Source organism: Panulirus ornatus, chromosome 12, assembly GCF_036320965.1.
Source record: "Panulirus ornatus isolate Po-2019 chromosome 12, ASM3632096v1, whole genome shotgun sequence".
In the NCBI taxonomy this organism is placed as follows: Eukaryota; Metazoa; Arthropoda; class Malacostraca; order Decapoda; family Palinuridae; genus Panulirus; species Panulirus ornatus.
This window is the reverse complement of record NC_092235.1, coordinates 70,791,187-70,810,267: the sequence shown is the minus strand read 5'-3', so window position 1 is coordinate 70,810,267 and position 19,081 is coordinate 70,791,187. Positions and strand designations below refer to the sequence as shown.

At 38.5% G+C, this 19,081-nt stretch overlaps 1 protein-coding gene across 2 annotated transcripts in view; it reads right to left on the bottom strand.

The window, feature by feature from the left end:
- LOC139752234 (uncharacterized) overlaps positions 1-19,081 on the bottom strand; it is a 38,627-nt gene that overhangs the window by 15,379 nt on the left and 4,167 nt on the right. For both annotated transcript variants that reach the window (XM_071668267.1, XM_071668268.1), the window contains exons 3-4: positions 3,731-3,892; positions 5-130 (exon numbers count right to left, since the gene is read on the bottom strand). In XM_071668267.1, the coding sequence (XP_071524368.1) occupies positions 5-130; positions 3,731-3,892 (288 nt within the window). The remainder of the gene's footprint in view (positions 1-4; positions 131-3,730; positions 3,893-19,081) is intronic.

The window sequence follows — 19,081 nt, the reverse complement described above, 5'->3', positions numbered from 1 at the left end:
TTACCTTTATGATCCGTCCCATGGTAATGTCCCAGGCAATTATCGTCTTGTCTTCACCAGCAGTGTACAAGATGTTGCCCTTAGGGTCGGTATCCATACAGATGATAGGATTCTTGTGACCTTTAAGGGTCTTCACCCAAAACAAGAGTTTAAGTTCATCTATAAATTGAAAATTACATTACAATCATTAAAGCTATTCACATTCTTATTTTCTATACGTTTAATAAGTCATAGTTTACTAGTGACATAATGTGAGGAACGAGGGTCAGTCTTACTCTGTTTTAATGATACCAAAAACTTGACGTAATATATCAAGGAAACCTTCTAAAAGGAAGTGTAAGAGACACACAAACAAGTACACTCACAAAGCCACAGGTACATTGCCACTCATCATGATTATCATCACTGGAAGGTTTTACATGTTTCCTTCACGATCAGTGTTACTACACTCTCATCCTTCACCAACGTACTTTATCAAAGTTTTATATTTGATGATAAAAAGTTCCATATAGACACTCAACAGTTTGATGACAGAGACATTACCTGTAGCTGCTGGAGTGAACACATCTTAATCATTAATTAAGTCATCACTCTCAACTTACAATACATATTATCCCTCTACTATCTATCTCTCCATTATACTCTTCACTGATACCCTCCATACCAACATACTCATCACTAATTCCCTTCTCATCATCAAACTAATACCCTCCTTACCATCATACTCTTCACAAATATCCTACTCATCATACTTGCCATTAATACCTTCCTCACCATAATACTCTTCACTGATACCTTCTACACAATTATACTCTTCACTAATACTACCAGACTCACTACTACCCTTAACTCTACCATCACCACTACTCTCGTCAATACGTCTCTACTATCAGCCTCACCACTACCAACTTCACTACGACCAACTTCACTACTACCAACCTCACCACTACACTTAACACTCTCATCACCACTACCAACCTCACCACTACACTTAACACTCTCATCACCACTACCAACCTCACCACTACACTTAACACTCTCATCACTACTACCAACCTCACCACTACACTTAACACTCTCATCACCACTACCAACCTCACCACTACACTTAACACTCTCATCACCACTACCAACCTCACCACTACACTTAACACTCTCATCACCACTACCAACCTCACCACTACACTTAACACTCTCATCACCATTACCAACCTCACCACTACACTTAACACTCTCATCACCACTACCAACCTCACCACTACACTTAACACTCTCATCACCACTACCAACCTCACCACTACACTTAACACTCTCATCACCATTACCAACCTCACCACTACACTTAACACTCTCATCACCACTACCAACCTCACCACTACACTTAACACTCCCGTCACCACTACCAACCTCACCAGTACACTCAACACTCTCATCACCACTGCCAACCTCACCACTACACTTAACACTCTCATCACCACTACCAACCTCACCACTACACTTAACACTCTCATCACCACTACCAACCTCACCACTACACTTAACACTCTCATCACCACTACCAACCTCACCACTACACTTAACACTCTCATCACCACTACCAACCTCACCACTACACTTAACACTCTCATCACCACTACCAACCTCACCACTACACTTAACACTCTCATCACTACTACCAACCTCACCACTACACTTGACACTCTCATCACCACTACCAACCTCACCACTACACTTAACACTCTCATCACCACTACCAACCTCACCACTACACTTAACACTCTCATCACCACTACCAACCTCACCACTACACTTAACACTCTCATCACCACTACCAACCTCACCACTACACTTAACACTCCTATCACCACTACCAACCTCACCACTACACTTAACCTCACCACTACACTTAACACTCTCATCACCACTACCAACCTCACCACTACACTTAACACTCTCATCACCACTACCAACCTCACCACTACACTTAACACTCTCATCACCACTACCAACCTCACCACTACACTTAACACTCTCATCACCACTACCAACCTCACCACTACACTTAACACTCTCATCACCACTACCAACCTCACCACTACACTTAACACTCTCATCACCACTACCAACCTCACCACTACACTTAACACTCTCATCACCACTACCAACCTCACCACTACACTTAACACTCTCATCACCACTACCAACCTCACCAGTACACTCAACACTCTCATCACCACTACCAACCTCACCAGTACACTCAACACTCTCATCACCACTACCAACCTCACCAGTACACTTAACACTCCTATCACCACTACCAACCTCACTATCACTAATCTCACTACTAACCTTGCCACTACCCTCAGCACATTACCACTATCATCACTACCAGCCAATATCTATCCCACAAATACCATGGTACTCACCACCATTTTACTGCAAGGTTCCTCACTACAAATTCCACCTCACCATGACGAACTATGCACACCACAACCAGCTTCACCAGTACCCATCACCTCACTGGTATAACCAACCTCACCAGTACCCATCACCTCACTGGTATAACCAACCTCACCAGTACCAATGATCTTGACAAGCAAACCTGGGATGATTTCCTAAATGAAGACGATATGGACGTAGCCACCACTTATATCACCACTACCACCACCTCTACTACCATAACCATCAATACCACCATTACCAAAACCATCAATTCCACCAATACCATAACAATCAATACCACCACTACCATAAACATCACTACTACCACTATCACCACCATCATAATCATCATTACCACCATCTCCACCACTGCTATAAGAATCACTACCACTACCAACACCACCACTACCATTGCCATCACTACCTCCATCACTACCACAACCATCATTACCACCACCACTACCACCACTACTATCACTACAATTATCACCATCACCACCCTCATAATCATCACAACCACCACCAACACCACCATCAACACCACCACTACCACTACCATAACCATCACTACCACCACCATCGTTACCACTACCACCACAACCACAACCATCACTACTACCAACACCATTACCATAACCATAACTACCACCACCACCATAACCATCATTACCACCACCACTACCATAACCATCACTACCACCACTACCACTACCATAACCATCATTACTGCTATCACCACCACCACTATAATAATACCAACGCCACCACCACTATAATAATACCAACGCCACCACCACTATAATAATACCAACGCCACCACCACTATAATAATACCAACGCCACCACCACTATAATAATACCAACGCCACCACCACTATAATAATACCAACGCCACCACCACTATAATAATACCAACGCCACCACCACCACCACCACTACCACCATCACTAACATATGCATCACTATCACCACTACCACTACCATAACTATCACTACCACAATCACCACCACTACCATAACCATCATTAACACTACACCACAACCATAACCAAAACCATCAGTACCACCATGGGCCACTACCACTACCATAACCATCACTACCACTACCACCACCACTACCATAACCATCATTAACACTACCACCAAAACCACTACCATAACCATCACTACCACCACCAGCACCACCACTACCATAACCATCACTATCAGCACTGCCACCACCACCACCATAACCACCATTACCACCATCATCACCATTACCATAAGAAACATTACCATTACCACCCACCTTGAGACAGCGGCCTGAGTCAAGAGACCAGACACGTGCAGTGTTGTCAAAGCTTCCGGTGACAACCAGGTCGGCTGGGTTAATGTTGAAGCCTAACTTGTCTGGAGGAGCTGTCTCCAACCCTGGGATGAAGATGATGGGGGAGACCACCCCAGTGTGGCCCTGGGGGAGAGTTGCAAAGTTACTATAGCGGGAAGAGGGAGACAGGCCAACAATTTCTTCCTCTAGGATGATCATAATGATGGACACGGGATACAGGATATACTTACTTGTTCCACCCCGAACATACACAGCTATGGAACGAACAGTTCCGATGATCGATCATGCAACCGGTCACAGGGGACACCAGTGGGGACCTGGGGGGGGGGGGGGGGGTAGTTCTCCCAGTCCACATGATCCTACAGGCCAGGGTGGACACCAGTGTAGAGCGAGGGGCAAGTATGCAGTCTGTTGTGTATGAGAGAGCTTGGGAAGTGAGTCAGTTGTTGTTCGCTGATGATACAGCGCTGGTGGCTGATTCGGGTGAGAAACTGCAGAAGCTGGTGACTGAGTTTGGAAGAATTGGTGAAATGAGAAAGTTGGGAGTGAATATGAATAAAATCAAGATTATTACGTTCAACTTGGTTTAGAGAAATTTACTTGGAATGTTACTCTAAACGGGAAAAATTGGAGGAAGTGAAGTGTTTTAGATATCTGGGAGTGGACTGGGCAATGAATGGAACCATGTAAGGGGAAGTGAGTCATGAGGTGGGGGAGGGGGCGAAGGTTCTGGGAACAATGAAAAATGTGTGGAAAGAGAATACGTTATCTCGGGGAGACAATAGCCTCCAACAACCAGGATTCGAACCTAGTTATTATGTGTTCTATGAAAGCCCGTGTTCATTTGCACTATATTTGTGTTCATACACCTGCGCGTTTGTACCTAAAGGTTCTTTATAATGCTAGCTGCTGTAATGTGACTCTAATGGAATTTGACCGGTGTAGGCCACGTTGTTCATGGATGTGAGACGAAGGGTATTCGATTACTTGAAATCGAATAGTCATTTCCCTATTAGGAGCGATCATAGCCTAAAAGTTAGTGTTCCCAGCTAACACGCAAAAGGTCCTGGGTTCGAATCCTGGGTGTTTGAGATTATGATGTTATACATATATATATATATATATATATATATATATATATATATATATATATATATATATATATATATATATATATATATATATATATATATATATATATAACAGTGAATGTAGGTTTGCGGCAGGGGTGTGTGATGTCTCCATGGTTGTTTAATTTGTTTATGGTTGGGGTTGTTAGGGAGGTAAATGCAAGAGTTTTGGAAAGAGGGGCAAGTATGAAGTCTGTTGGGGATGAGAGAGCTTGGGAAGTGAGTCAGTTGTTGTTCGCTGATGATACAGCGCTGGTGGATGATTCATGTGAGAAACTGCAGAAGCTGGTGACTGAGTTTGGTAAAGTGTGTGAAAGAAGAAAGTTAAGAGTAAATGTGAATAAGAGCAAGGTTATTAGGTACAGTAGGGTTGAGGGTCAAGTCAATTGGGAGGTAAGTTTGAATGGAGAAAAACTGGAGGAAGTAAAGTGTTTTAGATATCTGGGAATGGATCTGGCAGCGGATGGAACCATGGAAGCGGAACTGGATCATAGGGTGGGGGAGGGGGCGAAAATCCTGGGAGCCTTGAAAAATGTGTGGAAGTCGAGAACATTATCTCGGAAAGCAAAAATGGGTATGTTTGAAGGAATAGTGGTTCCAACAATGTTGTATGGTTGCGAGGCGTGGGCTATGGATAGAGTTGTGCGCAGGAGGATGGATGTGCTGGAAATGAGATGTTTGAGGACAATGTGTGGTGTGAGGTGGTTTGATCGAGTAAGTAACGTAAGGGTAAGAGAGATGTGTGGAAATAAAAAGAGCGTGGTTGAGAGAGCAGAAGAGGGTGTTTTGAAATAGTTTGGGCACATGGAGAGAATGAGTGAGGAAAGATTGACCAAGAGGATATATGTGTCGGAGGTGGAGGGAACGAGAAGTGGGAGACCAAATTGGAGGTGGAAAGATGGAGTGAAAAAGATTTTGTGTGATCGGGGCCTGAACATGCAGGAGGGTGAAAGGAGGGCAAGGAGTAGAGTGAATTGGATCGATGTGGTATACCGAGGTTGACGTGCTGTCAATGGATTGAATCAGGGCATGTGAAGCGTCTGGGGTAAACCACGGAAAGCTGTGTAGGTATGTATATTTGCGTGTGTGGACGTATGTATATACATGTGTATGGGGGTGGGTTGGGCCATTTCTTTCGTCTGTTTCCTTGCGCTACCTCGCAAACGCGGGAGACAGCGACAAAAAAAAAAATATATATATATATATATATATATATATATATATATATATATATATATATATATATATATATATATATATATATATATATATATATGATGGTAAGGTAATAAAAGAAGTAAAGGCAGTGAAGTACCTGGGAGTTTATTTGGACCAATGTGCCTCAGAGTTAAACTGTCAGTTCATAATCAAGAGAATATATGGAGAATTAAAATTTCTATACAGACAAGCAAATGGCTTTAATCAGAAAGTTAAGAAAACCTTATGTTCTGCTTTAATCATGCATGTCCTTCTTGGTATTCTGGAGTAAGCAGTAAATTCATAAAGCAGCTACACATTCGTCGAGACAAAATTATTAGAGTCATTCTAGGAATAGAATCCAGAGCTCGCATTGGCCAAGCAGAGAGGGAGAAAGTAAACATGTTAAGTGTAGAGAATAGGGTTAAGTGCTAAAATTGAATAATGTCTTTAACATATACTACAGAAGGGCCTGCATATCTTACAGAAAATGTTCATAAGGTAGTAAATAATCAATCAATAAGGAACAGATGGATTGAATTTGTGTAAAAATAGCCAAGGAAACTGCAGCTCATACCGTCAATCACACAGCTAGTAAAGAATGGAATTCATTACCATATAAAATAGAATGTATAGATTCATTACCATATAAAATACAATGTATAAATCTATTACCGAATAAAGCACAATGTATAAATTCATTACCATATAAAATACGATGTATGAATTTATAACCATATAAAATACAATGTATGAATTCATTACCATATGAAAACAATGTATAAATTCATGACCATATAAAATACAATGTACAAATTCAAAAAACCTGTTTAAATCAGCAGTTAGGAGACATTGACGAAGAAAGATTCTCTGAGCTAAATGATGATGTATATCACTTGACATTAAAGTAATATGTATACCACTAGACATATAATATGTATACCACTAGACATATAACTGATATTATGTATACCACTAGACATATAATTGATATTATGCATGGTGGTGTCTTTAATCGTTTTTACTGTTTTAAAAAGAGGGATATACAATGTACATATGTGTTTTAAAAAGAAGGATATACAATGTGTATATGTGTTTTAAAAAGAGGGATATACAATGTGCATATGTGTTTTAAAAAGAGGGATATACAATGTGTATATGTGTTTTAAAAAGAGGGATATACAATGTACATATGTGTTTTAAAAAGAGGGATATACAATGTGCATATGTGTTTTAAAAAGAGGGATATACAATGTGCATATGTGTTTTAAAAAGAGGGATATACAATGTGTATATGTGTTTTAAAAAGAGGGATATACAATGTGTATATGTGTTTTAAAAAGAGGGATATACAATGTACATATGTGCTTTAAAAAGAGGGATATACAATGTGTATATGTGTTTTAAAGAGAGGGATATACAATGCGTATATGTGTTTTAAAAAGAGGGATATACAATGTGTATATGTGTTTTAAAAAGAGGGATATACAATGTGTATATGTGTTTTAAAAAGAGGGATATACAATGTGTATATGTGTTCTAAAAAGAGGGATATACAATGTGTATATGTGTTTTGAAAAGAGGGTTATACAATGTGTATATGTGTTTTAAAAAGAAGGATATACAATGTGTATATGTGTTTTAAAAAGAGGGATATACAATGTGTATATGTGTTTTAAAAAGAGGGATATACAATGTGTATATGTGTTTTAAAAAGAGGGATATACAATGTGTATAAGTGTTTTAAAAAGAGGGATATGCAATGTGGATATGTGTTTTAAAAAGAGGGATATACAATGTGTATATGTGTTTTAAAAAGAGGGATATACAATGTGTATACGTGTTTTAAAGAGAGGGATATACCATGTGTATATGTGTTTTAAAAAGAGGGAAATACAATGTGTATATGTGTTTTAAAAAGAGGGATATACAATGTGTATATGTGTTTTAAAAAGAGGGATATACACTGTGTATATGTGTTTTAAAAAGAGGGTTATACAATGTGTATATGTGTTTTAAAAAGAGGGATATACAATGTGTATATGTGTTTTAAAAAGAAGGATATACAATGTGTATATGTGTTTTAAAAAGAGGGTTATACAATGTGTATATGTGTTTTAAAAAGAGTGATATACAATGTGCATATGTGTTTTAAAAAGAGGGATATACAATGTGTATATGTGTTTTAAAAAGAGGGATATACAATGTGTATATGTGTTTTAAAAAGAGGGATATACAATGTGTATATGTGTTTTTATAAAAGAGGGATATACAATGTACATATGTGTTTTAAAAAAGAGGGATATACAATGTACATATGTGTTTTAAAAAGAGGGATATACAATGTACATATGTGTTTTAAAAAGAGGGATATACAATGTACATATGTGTTTTAAAAAGAGGGATATACAATGTGCATATGTGTTTTAAAAAGAGGGATATACAATGTGCATATGTGTTTTAAAAAGAGGGATATACAATGTGCATATGTATTTTAAAAAGAGGGTTATACAATGTACATATGTGTTTTAAAAAGAGGGTTATACAATGTGCATATGTGTTTTAAAAAGAGGGATATACAATGTGCATATGTGTTTTAAAAAGAGGGATATACAATGTATATATGTGTTTTAAAAAGAGGGATATACAATGTACATATGTGTTTTAAAAAGAGGGTTATACAATGTGCATATGTGTTTTAAAAAGAGGGATATACAATGTGCATATGTGTTTTAAAAAGAGGGTTATACAATGTACATATGTGTTTTAAAAAGAGGGTTATACAATGTACATATGTGTTTTAAAAAGAGGGATATACAATGTGCATATGTGTTTTAAAAAGAGGGATATACAATGTGCATATGTGTTTTAAAAAGAGGGATATACAATGTGCATATGTGTTTTAAAAAGAGGGATATACAATGTGCATATGTGTTTTAAAGAGAGGGTTATACAATGTACATATGTGTTTTAAAAAGAGGGATATACAATGTGCATATGTGTTTTAAAAAGAGGGATATACAATGTGCATATGTGTTTTAAAAAGAGGGTTATACAATGTACATATGTGTTTTAAAAAGAGGGTTATACAATGTGCATATGTGTTTTAAAAAGAGGGTTATACAATGTACATATGTGTTTTAAAAAGAGGGTTATACAATGTGCATATGTGTTTTAAAGAGAGGGTTATACAATGTACATATGTGTTTTAAAAAGAGGGTTATACAATGTGCATATGTGTTTTAAAAAGAGGGTTATACAATGTGCATATGTGTTTTAAAGAGAGGGTTATACAATGTACATATGTGTTTTAAAAAGAGGGTTATACAATGTGCATATGTGTTTTAAAAAGAGGGTTATACAATGTGCATATGTGTTTTAAAGAGAGGGTTATACAACATACAATCAATCTGCAGTTGACCAATTGATATGAAATTATTGTGGCAGATATGGCATCGCTTGCCATTCCCTCCCGCCTACCCCCTTACTCCATACTCCTCTAACCTGGAGGTCGGTCACAACAAATTTGTTAAACTGTGTATATTTTTCTTCTTTGCAGAATAACGTACATTTTGCTAGTGTTTTTTGAAGCATCTAAAATGAGCGGGACACTCTGTAACTCTAGGGTTATAAAAGTTTCGGCAATGTGGCAATTACAGGCAGCAGCGCCTGTTAGCACATCCACCTCGATTGACCACAGGAAGCAAGTTGCTTAACACTTATTGGTGGACACCCAGATGCATTCATGCCTATAAATCAAACAAAATTTGAAATATGGACTTATGAATTGCTTTTTAAAAAGAAAAACTCTGCAAAGCAAAAGACATCCTGGGATGCAAGAGGTGGAGGTAGTTGCCAGATACCGCATTTTGTGTCCGAACATTCTGCAAAATATGTCGTCACTACATGGCCAACTGTACGTGTATGTGCACACGATATATATAAGTTTGTTGAGTATTCCTGGGAAATTATATGGGAGGCTATTGAGTGAGAGGTTGAAGGCATGTACAGAACATCAGATTGGGGAAGAGCAGTGTGGTTTCAGAAGTGGTAAAGGATGTGTGGACTCGGTGTTTGCTTTGAAGAATGTATGTGAGAAATATTAGGAAAACATAATGGATCTGTACTTAGCATTTATGGATCTGGAGAAAGCATATGATATTGATAGAGATGCTCTGTGGAAGGTATTATGAGCATATGGTGTGGGAGGTAAGTTGCTAGAAGCAGTGAAAAGATTTTATCGATGAGTAAAGCATGTGTACGTGTAGGAAGAGAGGAAAGTAAGTGGTTCCCAGTGAATGTCGGTTTGCGGCAGGGGTGCGTGATGTGTCCATGGTTGTTTCATTTGTTTATGGATTGGTTGTTCGGGAGGTGAAAGTCCTGGAAAGAGGGGCAAGTATGAAGTCTGTTGGGGATGAGAGAGCTTGGGAAGTGAGTCAATTGTTGTTCGCTGATGATACAGCGCTGGTGGCTGATTCATGTGAGAAACTGCAGAAGCTGGTGACTGAGTTTGGTAAAGTGTGTGGAAGAAGAAAGTTGAGAGTAAATGTGAATAAGAGCAAGGTTATTAGGTACAGTAGGGGTGAGGGTCAAGTCAATTGGGAGGTGAGTTTGAATGGAGAAAAACTGGAGGAAGTGAAGTGTTTTAGATATCTGGGAGTGGATCTGTCAGCGGATGGAACCATGGAAGCGGAAGTGGATCATAGGGTGGGGGAGGGGGCGAAAATTTTGGGAGCCTTGAAAAATGTGTGGAAGTCGAGAACATTATCTCGGAAAGCAAAAATGGGTATGTTTGAGGGAATAGTGGTACCAACAATGCTGTATGGTTGCGAGGCGTGGGCTATGGATAGAGATGTGCGCAGGAGGATGGATGTGCTGGAAATGAGATGTTTGAGGACAATGTGTGGTGTGAGGTGGTTTGAGCGAGTAAGTAACGTAAGGGTAAGAGAGATGTGTGGAAATAGAAAGAGCGTGGTTGAGAGAGCAGAAGAGGGTGTTTTGAAATGGTTTGGGCACATGGAGAGAATGAGTGAGGAGAGATTGACCAAGAGGATATATGTGTCGGAGGTGGAGGGAACGAGGAGAAGAGGGAGACCAAATTGGAGGTGGAAAGATGGAGTGAAAAAGATTTTGTGTGATCGGGGCCTGAACATGCAGGAGGGTGAAAGGAGGGCAAGAAATAGAGTGAATTGGAGTCATGTGGTATACAGGGGTTGACGTGCTGTCAGTGGATTGAAGCAAGGCATGTGAAGCGTCTGGGGTAAACCATGGAAAGCTGTGTGGTATGTATATTTGCGTGTGTGGACGTGTGTATGTACATGTGTATGGGGGGGGGGGGCCATTTCTTTCGTCTGTTTCCTTGCGCTACCTCGCAAACGCGGGAGACAGCGACAAAGTATAAAAAAAAAAAAAAAAAAAAAAAAAATATATATATTATATATATATTATATATATATATATATATATATATATATATATATATATAAGTTTTTATCGAGGATGTAGGGCATGTGTACGTGTAGGAAGAGGGGAAAGTGATTGGTTCTCAGTGAATGTCAGGAGTTTGCGGCAGGGGTGTGTGATGTCTCCATGGTTGTTTAATTTGTTTATGGATGGGGTTGTTAGGGAGGTGAATGCAAGAGTTTTGGAAAGAGGGGCAAGTATGAAGTCTGTTGGGGATGAGAGAGCTTAGGAAGTGAGTCAGTTGTTGTTCGCTGATGATACAGCGCTGGTGGCTGATTCATGTGAGAAACTGCAGAAGCTGGTGACTGAGTTTGGTAAAGTGTGTGAAAGAAGAAAGTTAAGAGTAAATGTGAATAAGAGCAAGGTTATTAGGTACAGTAGGGTTGAGGGTCAAGTCAATTGGGAGGTGAGTTTGAATGGAGAAAAACTGGAGGAAGTGAAGTGTTTTAGATATCTGGGAGTGGATCTGGCAGCGGATGGAACCATGGAAGCGGAAGTGGATCATAGGGTGGGGGAGGGGGCGAAAATTCTGGGAGCCTTGAAGAATGTGTGGAAGTCGAGAACATTATCTCGGAAAGCAAAAATGGGTATGTTTGAAGGAATAGTGGTTCCAACAATGTTGTATGGTTGCGAGGCGTGGGCTATGGATAGATTTGTGCGCAGGAGGATGGATGTGCTGGAAATGAGATGTTTGAGGACAATTTGTGGTGTGAGGTGGTTTGATCGAGTAAGTAACGTAAGGGTAAGAGAGATGTGTCGAAATAAAAAGAGCGTGGTTGAGAGAGCAGAAGAGGGTGTTTTGAAATGGTTTGGGCACATGGAGAGAATGAGTGAGGAAAGATTGACCAAGAGGATATATGTGTCGGAGGTGGAGGGAACAAGGAGAAGAGGGAGACCAAATTGGAGGTGGAAAGATGGAGTGAAAAAGATTTTGTGTGATCGGGGCCTGAACATGCAGGAGGGTGAAAGGAGGGCAAGGAATAGAGTGAATTGGAGCGATGTGGTATACCGGGGTTGACGTGCTGTCAGTGGATTGAATCGGGGCATGTGAAGCGTCTGGGGTAAACCATGGAAAGCTGTGTAGGTATGTATATTTGCGTGTGTGGACGTATGTATATACATGTGTATGGAGGTGGGTTGGGCCATTTCTTTCGTCTGTTTCCTTGCGCTACCTCGCAAACGCGGGAGACAGCGACAAAAAAAAAAAAAAATATATATATATATATATATATATATATATATATATATATATATATATATATATATATATATATATATATATATATGATGGTAAGGTAATAAAAGAAGTAAAGGCAGTGAAGTACCTGGGAGTTTATTTGGACCAATGTGCCTCAGAGTTAAACTGTCAGTTCATAATCAAGAGAATATATGGAGAATTAAAATTTCTATACAGACAAGCAAATGGCTTGAATCAGAAAGTTAAGAAAACCTTATGTTCTGCTTTAATCATGCATGTCCTTCTTGGTATTCTGGAGTAAGCAGTAAATTCATAAAGCAGCTACACATTCGTCGAGACAAAATTATTAGAGTCATTCTAGGAATAGAATCCAGAGCTCGCATTGGCCAAGCAGAGAGGGAGAAAGTAAACATGTTAAGTGTAGAGAATAGGGTTAAGTGCTAAAATTGAATAATGTCTTTAACATATACTACAGAAGGGCCTGCATATCTTACAGAAAATGTTCATAAGGTAGTAAATAATCAATCAATAAGGAACAGATGGATTGAATTTGTGTAAAAATAGCCAAGGAAACTGCAGCTCATACCGTCAATCACACAGCTAGTAAAGAATGGAATTCATTACCATATAAAATAGAATGTATAGATTCATTACCATATAAAATACAATGTATAAATCTATTACCGAATAAAGCACAATGTATAAATTCATTACCATATAAATACGATGTATGAATTTATAACCATATAAAATACAATGTATGAATTCATTACCATTTGAAAACAATGTATAAATTCATGACCATATAAAATACAATGTACAAATTCAAAAAACCTGTTTAAATCAGCAGTTAGGAGACATTGACGAAGAAAGATTCTCTGAGCTAAATGATGATGTATATCACTTGACATTAAAGTAATATGTATACCACTAGACATATAATATGTATACCACTAGACATATAACTGATATTATGTATACCACTAGACATATAATTGATATTATGCATGGTGGTGTCTTTAATCGTTTTTACTGTTTTAAAAAGAGGGATATACAACGTACATATGTGTTTTAAAAAGAAGGATATACAATGTGTATATGTGTTTTAAAAAGAGGGATATACAATGTGCATATGTGTTTTAAGAAGAGGGATATACAATGTGTATATGTGTTTTAAAAAGAGGGATATACAATGTACATATGTGTTTTAAAAAGAGGGATATACAATGTGCATATGTGTTTTAAAAAGAGGGATATACAATGTGCATATGTGTTTTAAAAAGAGGGATATACAATGTGTATATGTGTTTTAAAAAGAGGGATATACAATGTGTATATGTGTTTTAAAAAGAGGGATATACAATGTACATATGTGCTTCAAAAAGAGGGATATACAATGTGTATATGTGTTTTAAAGAGAGGGATATACAATGCGTATATGTGTTTTAAAAAGAGGGATATACAATGTGTATATGTGTTTTAAAAAGAGGGATATACAATGTGTATATGTGTTTTAAAAAGAGGGATATACAATGTGTATATGTGTTTTAAAAAGAGGGATATACAATGTGTATATGTGTTTTAAAAGAGGGTTATAACAATGTGTTATGTGTTTTTGAAAAGAGGATATACAATGTGTATATGTGTTTTAAAAGAAGGATATACAATGTGTATATGTGTTTTAAAAAGAGGGATATACAATGTGTATATGTGTTTTAAAAAGAGGGATATACAATGTGTATATGTGTTTTAAAAAGAGGGATATACAATGTGTATAAGTGTTTTAAAAAGAGGGATATACAATGTGGATATGTGTTTTAAAATGAGGGATATACAATGTGTATATGTGTTTTAAAAAGAGGGATATGCCTGTGTATATGAGTTTTAAAAGAGGGATATACATGTGTATATGTGTTTTAAAAAGAGGGAAATACAATGTGTATATGTGTTTTAAAAAGAGGGATATACAATGTGTATATGTGTTTTAAAAAGAGGGATATACAATGTGTATATGTGTTTTAAAAAGAGGGTTATACAATGTGTATATGTGTTTTAAAAAGAGGGATATACAATGTGCATATGTGTTTTAAAAAGAGGGATATACAATGTGTATATGTGTTTTAAAAAGAGGGATATACAAGTGTAATATGTGTTTTAAAAAGAGGGATATACAATGTGCTATATGTGTTTTAAAAAGAGGGATATACAATGTGCATATGTGTTTTAAAAAGAGGGTTATACAATGTACATATGTGTTTTAAAAAGAGGGTTATACAATGTACATATGTGTTTTAAAAAGAGGGATATACAATGTGCATATGTGTTTTAAAAAGAGGGATATACAATGTGCATATGTGTTTTAAAAAGAGGGATATACAATGTGCATATGTGTTTTAAAAAGAGGGATATACAATGTGCATATGTGTTTTAAAGAGAGGGTTATACAATGTACATATGTGTTTTAAAAAGAGGGATATACAATGTGCATATGTGTTTTAAAAAGAGGGATATACAATGTGTATATGTGTTTTAAAAAGAGGGATATACAATGTGTATATGTGTTTTAAAAAGAGGGTTATACAATGTGTATATGTGTTTTAAAAAGAGGGATATACAATGTACATATGTGTTTTAAAAAGAGGGATATACAATGTACATATGTGTTTTAAAAAGAGGGATATACAATGTACATATGTGTTTTAAAAAGAGGGTTATACAATGTACATATGTGTTTTAAAAAGAGGGTTATACAATGTGCATATGTGTTTTAAAGAGAGGGTTATACAATGTACATAGGTGTTTTAAAAAGAGGGTTATACAATGTGCATATGTGTTTTAAAAAGAGGGTTATACAATGTGCATATGTGTTTTAAAGAGAGGGTTATACAACATACAATCAATCTGCAGTTGACCAATTGATATGAAATTATTGTGGCAGATATGGCATCGCTTGCCATTCCCTCCCGCCTACCCCCTCACTCCATACTCCTCTAACCTGGAGGTCGGTCACAACAAATTTGTAAACTGTGTATATTTTTCTTCTTTGCAGAATAACGTAACATTTTGCTAGTGTTTTTTGAAGCATCTAAAATGAGCGGGACACTCTGTAACTCTAGGGTTATAAAAGTTTCGGCAATGTGGCAATTACAGGCAGCAGCGCCTGTTAGCACATCCACCTCGATTGACCACAGGAAGCAAGTTGCTTAACACTTATTGGTGGACAGCCAGATGCATTCATGCCTATAAATCAAACAAAATTTGAAATATGGACTTATGAATTGCTTTTTAATAAGAAAAACTCTGCAAAGACAAAGACATCCTGGGGATGCAAGAGGTGGAGGTAGTTGCCAGATACCGCATTTCGTGTCCGAAACATTCTGCAAAATATGTCGTCACTACATGGCCAACTGTACCTGTATGTGCACACGCATATATATAAGCTTGTTGAGTATTCCTGGGAAATTATATGGGAGGCTATTGAGTGAGAGGTTGAAGGCATGTACAGAACATCAGATTGGGGAAGAGCAGTGTGGTTTCAGAAGTGGTAAAGGATGTGTGGACTCGGTGTTTGCTTTGAAGAATGTATGTGAGAAATAATTAGGAAAACAAATGGATCTGTACTTAGCATTTATGGATCTGGAGAAAGCATATGATATTGATAGAGATGCTCTGTGGAAGGTATTATGAGTATATGGTGTGGGAGGTAAGTTGCTAGAAGCAGTGAAAAGATTTTATCGATGATGTAAAGCATGTGTACGTGTAGGAAGAGAGGAAAGTAAGTGGTTCCCAGTGAATGTCGGTTTGCGGCAGGGGTGCGTGATGTGTCCATGGTTGTTTCATTTGTTTATGGATTGGGTTGTTCGGGAGGTGAAAGGGGCAAGTATGCAGTCTGTTGTGGATGAGAGAGCTTGGGAAGTGAGTCAGTTGTTGTTCGCTGATGATACAGCGCTGGTGGCTGATTCGGGGGAGAAATTGCAGAAGCTGGTGACTGAGTTTGGTAAAGTGTGTGAAAGAAGAAAGCTGAGAGTAAATGTGAATAAGAGCAAGGTTATTAGGTACAGTAGGGTTGAGGGACAAGTCAATTGTGAGATACGTTTAAATGGAGAAAAACTGGAGGAAGTGAAGTGTTTTAGATATCTGGGAGTGGATCTGGCAGCGGATGGAGCCATAGAAGCGGAAGTGAATCATAGGGTGGGTGGAGGGGGCAAAAGTCCTGGAAGCGTAGAAAAATGTGTGGAAGGCGAGAACATTATCTCAGAAGGCAAAAATGGGTATGTTTGAAGGAATAGTGGTTCCAACAATGTTGTATGGTTGCGAGGCGTGGGCTATGGATAGAGTTGTGCGCATGGGGGTGGATGTGCTGGAAATGAGATGTTTGAGGACAATGTGTGGTGTGAGGTGGTTTGATCGAGTAAGTAATGTAAGGGTAAGAGAGATGTGTGGAAATAAAAAGAGCGTGGTTGAGAGAGCAGAAGAGGGTGTTTTGAAACGGTTTGGGCACATGGAGAGAATGAGTGAGGAAAGATTGACCGAGAGGATATATGTGTCGGAGGTGGAGGGAACGAGGAGAAGTGAGAGACCAAATTGGAGGTGGAAGGATGGAGTGAAAAAGATTTTGAGTGATCGGGGCCTCAACATGCAGGAGGGTGAAAGGCGGGCAAGGAATAGAGTGAACTGGATCGATGTGGTATACCGGGGTTGACGTGCTGTCAGTGGATTGAATCAGGGCATGTGAAGCGTCTGGGGTAAAACATGGAAAGTTGTGTGGGGCCTGGATGTGGAAAGGGAGCTGTAGTTTCGGGCATTATTGCGTGACAGCTAGAGACAGTGTGAACGAATGGGGCCTTTGTTGTCTTTTCCTAGCGCTACCTCTCACACATGAGGGGGGAGGGGGATGGTATTCCATGTGTGGCGAGGTGGCGATGGGAATGAATAAAGGCAGACAGTGTGAATTGTGTGCATGGGTATATATGCATGTGTCTGTGAGTGTATATATATGTGTACATTTGGGATGTATAGGTATGTATATTTGCGTGTGTGGACGTGTATGTATATACATGTGTATGGGGGTGGGTTGGGCCATTTCTTTCGTCTGTTTCCTTGCGCTATCTCGCAAACGCGGGAGACAGCGACAAAGCAAAATAAAAATATATATATATATATATATATATATATATATATATATATATATATATATATATATATATATGTATACGTTGAGATGTATAGGTATGTATATGTGCGTGTGTGGAAGTGTATGTATATGCACATGTATGTGGGTGGGGTTGGGCCATTCTTTCGTCTGTTTCCTTGCGCTACCTCGCTAACGCGGGAGACAGCGACAAAATATAAATATGAATAGATATAATATATATATATATATATATATATATATATATATATATATATATATATATATATATATATATATATATGGGGAAGAGCAGTGTGGTTTCAGAAGTGGTAGAGGATGTGTGTGGATCAGGTGTTTGCTTTGAAGAATGTATGTGAGAAATACTTAGAAAAGCATATGGATTTGTATGTAGCATTTATGGATCTGGAGAAGGCATATGATAGAGTTGATAGAGATGCTCTGTGGAAGGTATTAAGAATATATGGTGTGGGAGGCAAGTTGTTAGAAGCAGTGAAAAGTTTTTATCGACGATGTAAGGCATGTGTACGTGTAGGAAGAGAGGAAAGTGATTGGTTCTCAGTGAATGTAGGTTTGCGGCAGGGGTGTGTGATGTCTCCATGGTTGTTTAATTTGTTTATGGATGGGGTTGTTAGGGAGGTGAATGCAAGAGTTTTGGAAAGAGGGGCAAGTATGAAGTCTGTTGGGGATGAGAGAGCTTGGGAAGTGAGTCAGTTGTTGTTCGCTGATGATACAGCGCTGGTGGCTGATTCATGTGAGAAACTGCAGAAGCTGGTGACTGAGTTTGGTAAAGTGTGTGAAAGAAGAAAGTTAAGAGTAAATGTGAATAAGAGCAAGGTTATTAGGTACAGTAGGGTTGAGGGTCAAGTCAATTGGGAGGTGAGTTTGAATGGAGAAAAACTGGAGGAAGTGAAGTGTTTTAGATATCTGGGAGTGGATCTGGCAGCGGATGGAACCATGGAAGCGGAAGTGGATCATAGGGTGGGGGAGGGGGCGAAAATTCTGGGAGCCTTGAAGAATGTGTGGAAGTCGAGAACATTATCTCGGAAAGCAAAAATGGGTATGTTTGAAGGAATAGTGGTTCCAACAATGTTGTATGGTTGCGAGGCGTGGGCTATGGATAGAGTTGTGCGCAGGAGATGGATGTGCTGGAAATGAGATGTTTGAGGACA